Raw genomic sequence first — 9785 nt, 5'->3', positions numbered from 1 at the left:
GCTTCTGCCTCCGCCACCGCCGCCTGCGCTCCGGCCGTCTCGGGCTCTTCAAACTCTCGCCGGCCGGGAGAAGCCGTCCTGGGGCCCGATCTCGCTGGGAAAGTAAGTCCTTCCTTGAGCCCTTTTTTCCTTCCATACTCTCCTTCCCGGACAGCCTCCCACTCCCACCCTCAGGGGGCCGTGTGGGGCCGGGCTGGGGGGGGGGCAGCCACCTCACCCCGGCTCGGGGCCTCCCTCACTCCTCGGCGCCCCCTCGGCGGCGAGCTCCGGGGCTCTCAGGGGCAGGGTCCCGGCGGCGGCTTCGAGCACTCTTCCTCCGCCCGTCTGCGCCGGGCCCTGCGGTCGCCGCGTATGAGGCTCCCGGCCCCCGGAGCCCCGCTGTCCGGACCAGAAGCACCTTTTTGGGCCGGGCACGCTGGGTCTGCGGACGCATAATCCGGCTCCGCTTTGGTCACTGTCCTGTGTTTCCCCCGCACGACCCGGGTGCTGCGAGGTCCGACCCGCAGGGGAAGTGAGCTCCGGGAGCCTTCACAAATCGTCGTCTCTGAGGATGGCTCCCGGTGACGGGAGAGTGAGGCAGGCGATAGGGTCGTCCTGACCCTGTACCTCACACCTGCGGTTTTCTGATTACCCGGCTCTGAGGACGTGAAACACGTGGGGGCTGTCTTCACGCCTCACCCGACGGTGAGCTTAATATTGCTTAAAGCGAGCGAGCTCATCTCCTGGACCCTGCGGAAATATCTGCAGGGGATAGAGAGGTTTGGCGGACTTGCTTACTTAGGTTAGCGTGTTAGGCTTAACAAGCATCTAAAGTTCCCCAAACCAGTGTGTACTGGTGGTTTCCCAGAAGTGGTTTGGGGTCGGTTTAACCGCTGAGGAGATTGGATGTTCCTGAACCCTTGTGATTGTTTCTTTCCTGACCCTGGCATCCAGCTCCTCCCCTTTCCACCCCGGCTTTGTGCTTCTGTTTGGTTAATGTTTGCGGACTACTAACTTGATCCTCGCACAGAGAAGCTCTTTTAATGTGCGTGCCCGGTTTACTGTGGGAGGCTTTTGTTTTGGGGAGTCGTTGGTTGAGAAACGTGGGAAAAGAACGGGCGAGAAAATGAGACTCAAATAAAGCGACGTTTTTATCCATTGAATTGCGCAGCCAATTGTAACCGCACCCGGAAGTTTGTACTGAACACGTGTTGGTGAGAGAAGGTTAAAAACTGTTCCCCTTTGACCTTTGAAAGTTGATTATTAGCGGTTTATGTTGAGTTAAAAGCTTCATGTTTTCCAGACAACCAGAAATAGAGATGGAATAGGGGTTTTAAAGAGTCTGCAAGGAGGGTCCAGTAAGCTGTCAAAGTCCGAGAACGAATAAACTCCTAGAGCGAATAAACATAACACTGGGAGACACTTATCCCAGCTAACAGTGCAGAGGGATTCCAGTTTTCCCTGTTATTTACAGCAATCAACGGGTTTTCATAAACAGTGGGGAAAACCATCGGAATTGCACAAAAGATAGTTTGTACAGAATTTCTGGGATGAAATGCAGATTTTGCTACGGATTCTTTGCGTGGATCATTACTTTTGCAAGCAAGTGAACATTTTATTTTCATCTTTAAAGAACTTATTTCCACAGTTTCCCTCATTGGAGAAGACATCTTCACTTTTCCTCTGGCTTCTACTTTTTATCTCCCAGTCTATTTCATACAGTTAAGTCCAGAATTTTAAGTAAAAGTTTTACTTAAGTTGCTGGATGAGGTTAAAAAGAGAGACTAAGCTTGTGGCTAGCCATTCATTCGTTCATTCAATGAATGCTATTACACGTCAAACAATTTTATATGTATTAAGGGCTTTGCTGAAATTACTATTTTAAAATGGGCAGCGTGGAGTCTTTTTATGTTTCTTAAAAAAATGATTCATCTCAGACTTTAGGTACAGATGTGTTTTGATGTTTCTTAGTCTCTGAGTTGAGTTTTGATTGGAGACATGCGGTCTGTGAAGGATGAGAACACTTAGGCCTGGTCTTACGGAGTTACCTAACTTTGCATGGGGCTCTGTGGGTTCCCACCCTTTGCTGGCCTAAAGTTGGTGTAAAGAGACTTTCTGAGAGGAGTTATTTTTATATTAAATAGCCAGTTAATAAGCAGACCGGTACAACCCTAAAGTTTTTATTGTTTGTTTTTTATGCTAATTGATAGCTCTACTTTGATGTGAATTGAAGTCACCAAAAAAACCTGAGGACACCACTGACATTTTCTGTAGATGGATAGATAAGTGCTGGAAGAGCAGGAATTCTGTTTTTTGAATAAGACTTGGTACAAAACCCATCAAAATAACTTCCTTGTTTCTTAGGGGCAGTGTAGACTAGAGCAGTGATTTTCAACCATTTTTCCTGCACTGCATAGTAAGAAATGTGTTTTCCATTGTGGCTGTGTACATATATATCTGTATAGCTAAAAAACAAATTTCACGAAATAATATTTACCGTCTTTCCATGCTCTGTGCTGACTTTCTGTTCTATACTATAATATTTAAAATGCTGGCCATAGTAGAGTAAATTGATTTCACAACCCATGTGTGGTGAGCAGCAGTTTGGAGAACACCGGTATAGTTTTAAGAATGCAGGATCTTGGAGGGAGGTGGTGTCAAACCTCCTGGATTTGAAATTCTGTTCTACCAGTTGCTGTGTTAATCTGGTTACACATCTCTCTCAACCTCAGTTTCTCATCTGTGACATGGATTACTTTGAGGGTTAAAAGAGATACAAACGAACTGTGTAATATTTAGCGATCTGACTTTGATTTGGTGATCAAGAAAGTCCTTTTACTCCCCCCACTGAATTTCTTCTTTTGTAAAGCATTTTTGAAACATTGTGTATAGTCTGCACTTTCCTTTGTGAATCCATTTTTCTTGTCAGTTTTACAGTGAGAATGAATGGGCAGGGTACTTTCCTGAGCAATTGCTCCTTTGGGTGGTTGTTGTTAGCTGTTATTGAGTTGACCTCCAACCTGTGGTGACCCCATGCAGAAAGAAATGAAACATTACTTAGTCCTGTGTAGTCCCCATGATTGACTTCATATTGGAAGATACCGACCCATAGGGTTTTCATTGGCTGATTTTCAGAAGTAGATTGGCAGGCCTTTCTTCCTAGTCTTAGTCTGGAAGCTCTGCTGAAATCTGTTCAGCATCATAGCAACACAGCAAGCCTACACTGACAGATGGTTGGTGGCTGCACATGAGGTGCATTGGCCTGGAAATGAGTGCAGATCTCCAACATGGAAGGTGAGGATTCTACCCCTGAACCACCATTGCTTTCTTTGAGGCGTTGGTGTTGAAAAATACAGATTATATCCTTTTAGATAAAGGAAAAGTTTTAAAACTGTCTTCTCTATATAACTACCTTTTCTTCCAATGGTTGTTGATGAATTATATCAACTAAATTCTAAGTAGTGGATCCTAGCATCATTATCTTCCAAATTCTTGAAGTGTTTAGTCATCACATCTGTGCTACATAAAGGCAAAGTTGAAGCTACATCTTGAATCAGACATGCTTAGCATTGTTAAATAATGAAAAAAAAATCTTTTTTTGTTGTTGTTTTTCAGGCAAAGATACTTGCTAAGTGATAGTACCTGTGCACATTTAAAGATGTTTCCTAGTTTTCTCTTGACATGCTAACTAACTAGACAAATGGGATGTGTGGAACTTTTAGGTGAAAAGGGAACTACTATTTTATAGAGCTAATTTGCAAGTTAATTATTAAATGGATTGCCAACAAATAAAGTTTGTGTTTTGAGAAAGTGTTCCATCAGTGACATGGAAGAAAACAGGTCTTTTTGGACATAACACTAATGTTTGCTAAAGTGTTAACAATAGCTAGTTAATGAACGCCAAGTAATAGCATGTGAAAAATTTCATGAAATAATGCTGACCGTTGCTTCGTGCTTTGTACTGATTTTCTGTTCTATACTGTAATATTTAAAACGTTCACGTACATTAAATTGATTTAACAACCAATGTGTGGCGACCAGCAGTTCAAAAAACACTGATACAGTTTTAAGAGTGCAGAAGGTGGTATAAGACCTCCTGGATTTGAAATTCTGCCTCACCATAAGGTAGGTCCTATTTTTATTCCCATTTTAAGATGAGAAAACTGAGTCATAGAGGTTATTAGTTGACCATATCACATTACAGTGGGTAACCTGGCCAGTATTTCACTCCAGTTATTCTGCTTCGCTCTGTGGACTCCTCAGTGTAATGCACTACCCCCATGCAGATACATCCCTTGTATCTGCCTGCTGAGAGCATCAGATCTGCTTTAGGTCCTCTCAACAAGAGGAACCTTGTCCCTGTTGGTGTGTTTTCAGTGTTGGTACTCTCCATGGGAATGGTATCCTTTCATTCTTCTGGTTGGCCATTGTTTCTCAGCGTTCTCTCTCTGCCAAGGATAGTTCTTAGTTTGTGCTGTGTCCTTGTTTCTTATTTGTGGTAGAAGCTTAGGTAGGTGTACTGTTTTGAGATAAGTGATATTTTCCTATGTATTTATGATAAGATTTCGAACCCTTTTATTGTCCATTGTTTGAGATAGAATTGCTCTGTGGTTAGTAACTTTTGTGTTTCTTAGATTACTACATGTTAAGTGTCACCTGAGGCCTACAAACTCCTTTGTAGATACACTGTAACACAGTTTTCTTACACTTAACTTTATTTAGCATTTATATTATACCTTGTGGGTTCAAAGTGAAAATATTGTTTCCCCCTTAGAAATAAATCTTCTTTGTAAAATGATGATCAGGAGGAGATTGGTTAATACACCTATTCTCAGTTGACTATTTTGTTATCTGACACTTTGCATTTAAGACAATAGTGAAAAAATCTACTATCCGACTATTTTGCGCATTAACAATGTAAGTTTGGCAGTAACAAATGCCCTGGTGCGAGGCAAGAGTAATGCTAGCTGTGATAGTTAAGGTTACGTGTCAACTTGTCTGGGCCATGGTTCTCAGCGGTTTGGCAGTTAATCTTGTAATTTGACAGTTACGTAATGATGTAGTTATCCTTCATTTTCACATAATGCTGATTTTTGCATAGCAAACTGATCTTTGGAACCTAACCATGTGGATAAGTGAGGAGTGAGGGTATAACCTTTTAAGGGCTCCCTCAGCCTGAGCACTGAAATTCTGTGAGTCTAATAGTTTTAGAATAGGAATATGATTAACTGTTAAAGGTTTTGTCTTAAGGTGTTAGAATTTAGGATAGATACTTCCCTCTCTATCCCTTTTCCTCCTCCTCCTTGCAAAAAAGAGCAAGTAGAGATTCTGTGCCCAGTTGCCTAAAGGAGAAAAGATCCCTAGATTCCGTTTGCGTATATGATACACATACGAGTAAAGCCTCTTTTATTAATACCTTGTAAACTACAGTGTCTTTTTTTTTCTTTTTTTTAAGTATCTTTTACTATTTTTAGGTCACAGCTCAGATCAGAGGGTCTTAAATTGTGATTTCTCTGAATTTTGAGCTGGTCACTGATAGTGTTATTTTTAACTGTATGCTACTTATATGAACATCAAAAAATTCCTCCCTTCTATGATGATAGTTTTTGTACTTTTAATGCTTGTTGTTAAGAAAATATATTTCAGAAAGCGCTTATGAATTCAGTAACACCTTTCAGTGAGTTTGTGTTTCATGAACAGTGTGTTTGTACTTCTGAGTATAACTAGACAGGGTATGGTATACATATGGATTAAGGGATCCCTTGGCCTCCGAGGGCCCTGTGGTCTGTAGCTTGGGAGCCACTTTAAAACATTTGTTTCAGATGTAAATAAATCGTTTCCGATATTTACTTTAAAAAAAAAATACATTGTGGTAGTTTCTTGCATTCCATTAATCTGGGTCAGGATTTTTGTAGGAGCAGGTGGGCTAAGATCTCCTATTTCCACAGATACATTGATCCTAATGTAGTATTTCATTGTTTGAAAACATTTTTAAAGCATCGGTTTAGGTCTCTAGGTACTTACTTGTACTTGGTACTAGGATAATTTGTAAAGTGTCAACTGTGCCTATGTTAGAAAAATGAAACAACTTTATTTTAAATCCATATTGTTTGTTAAATTGCACTTTTCTGTTGTCCTTCATAGTGTTTCCATCTTGCTGTTTAATACTTTGTCCCCCTTGCCATTTACTCTTAGTCTGGTTTTTATTCTGAAGTAAAATACTGAAACTTTCATGGGTTATCAACATCGACTTTTTGATCCACTCTTTGGAAGAAGAGTGCGTGGCTTTGAGAATTTGAACTATCTGAGTTCCAGTCTCCTACCACTCTTTTTCTGGGTGACTTTGGCCAGGTAATTTAACCTTTCTGAGCTTCCGTTTCATCTCTAAGATTATAATAAACCTGTCTTCACTCATGATTGTTATGGGTTTAGATATGGGAATATATATGAAGAGCTTAACACTATGTCAGGTTTGGAAACAGTAATACTTAGACACTGTCAGTTCCCTTCATCCTTACTGCTCACATTTTTTTCTTCCTTAGACTTCTCTTCATTTCTCTGAAAAATTTTGGGAAAATCTCATTTGGGGCTTTCTATCCTTCCTACCATCCTTTAAACAGCGGTCTGCCCTTAGTTTCAGTTCTGGATGTTTCTGACTCTACTTTAAACTTATTAATGTTTCAGTTGGAACTTCTGCTTAAATGATACACAGGCCTATGTAGCATTGTCCTAGTAGAGGATTTCTCTGTTAAATGTTTTGCTTTAACCTAAAACAGTAGCTCTTATATGTTAGAAGTCTTGATCATAGTACTCTTGGCTAACACCAATTATTTTTGTAGGACACCATGAAATGCTGACGTATTTAATTTTATTGCACAGTTTAAGAACAAATGGACTGGGTGAAAGTTAGTATATCATTTATATAATTGGTTTTCTGGGAAGAACAAGTATGGTTAGAGATTTTCTATAAGTACATTTGTATATGTCAATTTGGTTGTTTCAGATAAATTAATTAGAAAGTTGAAGTTGAGAAAGCTTTGTTAAAGCTTTTTTTAACTCCCTACAAAATGGGTAAAATTTATTTTGGTAGTAGAATACCTTGATCTAGCTCCTGTGAGTATAGTTGGAAAACTCCAACCTAAAATTTGCTTGTTCCTAAATAGGCTTTTTTTTTCCTAAGCCCCCGTAGCTCATTCTTCAGGTCTCCTAGGCTCAAATTTTATTATTTGTTTTTCTCTTGGCTGAATGCTCATCAGCTCATACTTTTTCTGTGGTATGCTGCATATTCTCCTTCCCATACTAAGCTTTTGTTTAAGCCAAGTCCTATGGATTTTCCTTCCTAAATATCTTGAATCCATTCCCTCTTCTTTCCCTCTGCACCCTGCTTTTATGTCATCTCTCTCCTGGTCTGCTGGAGCAGTCTCCTAAGCTGTTTGCTCACTGTGATCTTATTCTCTCTCTGCTTAGCTTGTTTGTACACTGCTGTGTAGTAATCGTTCTAAAATCACAAATCTGACCACATCAAACAGTCCTCCATCTGAAAACCCTTTAGTGGTCCACCGTTACCCACAGGATAAGTGGACGCTAGCCTGGTGTACAAGGCTGTGGGCCCATGTCTTCCTCATTTCCTTTCAGTTTTCTGAGCCTCATACTTCTGCCGTGTTGAATTACTCTAACCATAGTTTTTGAAGAGTGCCAAATTCATTCACACTTCCATGAATTTGAATACGCTGTCCAGAAGACCCTTGTCCACCTGGTGATTTCCTCTTCGGCTCCACTGTCATCTTTGTGACCCCTGTCGCCAGGCCAGGTGCAGCATTTCCTTCTCTCTTCTCAAAACACAATAGACGTGTACTTCATCATCATCTTGCTGTGGTTTCCATCATCGTCTTGCTTTGGTTTCCATACTTGTCTGTCCTTTCTATCTTCTTGTGAGCTTCTTGGGATCAGAGACTCTCATCCTCTTTGTTTGACACACAGCAGGTTCTTAATAAACATTGAATGAATGGGTCTGGTAGAAAATGTTAATTTGCTTCTATTTAGAAGAGATCTAATATTTGTCATTTTAAGTTTTATATGTTAATATTTTGTTCTAAAGATGGTGGAGCCAGGGCAAGATTTATTGCTGGCTGCTTTGAGTGAGAGTGGAATTAGTCCAAATGACCTCTTTGATATTGATGGTGGAGATGCAGGGCTTGCAACTCCAACGCCTACCCCTCCAGTTCATCAGGTAAGAGTTTTCCACAGCCCCTGAATAAAGGAGCTTTTTTCTTAATTTGTAATTTCCACGTATAGAAATAGATACTTATTAAGCCTTAACTTTAAATATTTATATGAGTATTATTTTTATGTTGAGTATTATTTTTATGTTGAGTATTAGTCTTCGTTCATGAGGAGGAAAAATATTTGCAGTGAAAGTCAAGACATGATATTTTGCTTTGATATTGTTATGTGTGTAAAAGTAAGAGATGGGTTGTTTAGGGTTCTTATGGGAGGATAGCTAATCTCCTTAATAGCTGTCTTTGTACTTTATAGGAACATTCTTCTGTGATTTCACTATACACATTTTTTCTGAAAGCAAAAATAAGATTCTGATGTCAGCCTAGCTGTTAGTGAAGATTTTATGCTTGTAAAGATGGTTACTATATACTTGCTGTCAGCGACTTTACGTTTAGTTTGAATGTAAGGCTTGACGTTTTTTGTTTTAATAAAATTCTTGCAACTCTTTTTCTTAAAACAGAACTCACTGCCGTCATTTTTTTCTTTCTTTCTTTGCTGTTGTTTTCTCTCCAGTCAGTGCCACTTGGTGCGTTAGAACTCGGTTTGGAGACTGAAGCCGCACTTCCTGTTAAACAAGAGCCAGAAACGGTACCTACGCCAGCACTATTAAACGTTAGGGTAAGAATTAGTGAGATTTGGTATCGTTACTAACATAGTTTAGGATCGTAGTAAGAAAATAAGCTTCTGACGTGGAACAGTCTTATCTCACTAGTTCTGCTTTTTGCTACCTCTTTCCTAGTATCCTACCCTTGCCTCCTACCTTTTAAAATGTTTCTTTCACTCAAGTGATAGTATGTTGATCAAAAGATAATTAGAACAAAACAGAATGTTTTTAGTTTGTTTATTGTAAATGATAGAAAATGTATGAAATAACGATAAAATATGTATTATTCCACTACAGTTTTCATTTTTGTTCGTTGGGGGATGTGTGTGTATGTATAAGATACACGCAGATATAAAATTTTTTATAGAGAAACAGTATTTTATGTTTCAACAGTTTCAGTGATAGGTTGATTATGATTTTATAACACTGGAAATTTATGGCCATTAATAGTTTTCAGACACAGTCATGGAAGGTAATTATTTATAAGTAGAAATTTGTATGTTATGTTTATACTTACATAGTTTGTATTGCTGCAGATAGATTTGTTATTCTGGAGATTTATGATATGATTTTTTAATGTATCATAAATACGTACTTTTATGTAATAAATCAAGTAATAAATCAAATCACAGATTAATTTCTAAATCAGGATTTGAACTACTCATTTTTCAGTTGTGATGAAAATATACACACCAGAACATTATCCAATACAACAGTTTCCATATTTACAGTTCGGTGACACTGATTACAGTTTTCATATTGTCCCACGATTATCGCTGTCTTTTTCCAGAATGTTCTACCACTGTTAACATAAACTCATTGCCCCCAAACAAAAACTCCCCTGATATGTATAATTTTTATATGATTGTATTGTGCTTTAAACATAAGTACCTGTGACCTTACCTTAAACGTAGCAGTTTAT

The 9785-nt window shown here is 39.3% G+C and overlaps 1 protein-coding gene across 7 annotated transcripts in view; it reads left to right on the top strand.

Moving 5' to 3' along the window:
* Positions 1-6: 6 nt before the first annotated feature.
* The window catches only part of SBNO1 (strawberry notch homolog 1), a 49418-nt gene continuing 39639 nt past the window's right edge, over positions 7-9785 (top strand). For 5 of the 7 annotated variants that reach the window (XM_023739233.1, XM_023739234.1, XM_023739235.1 and 2 more), the window contains exons 1-3: positions 7-102; positions 8078-8209; positions 8773-8877. In XM_023739233.1, the coding sequence (XP_023595001.1) occupies positions 8078-8209; positions 8773-8877 (237 nt within the window). In that variant the 5' untranslated portion in view covers positions 7-102. Of the gene's footprint in view, positions 103-478; positions 685-8077; positions 8210-8514; positions 8662-8772; positions 8878-9785 lie in introns of those variants that run through there. The other 2 variants (XM_023739232.1, XM_023739236.1) reach the window with 2 other exon arrangements.

Source organism: Trichechus manatus, unplaced genomic scaffold, assembly GCF_000243295.1.
Source record: "Trichechus manatus latirostris isolate Lorelei unplaced genomic scaffold, TriManLat1.0 scaffold00131, whole genome shotgun sequence".
Taxonomy (NCBI): Eukaryota; Metazoa; Chordata; class Mammalia; order Sirenia; family Trichechidae; genus Trichechus; species Trichechus manatus.
This window is presented reverse-complemented; position numbering and strand designations above follow the sequence as displayed.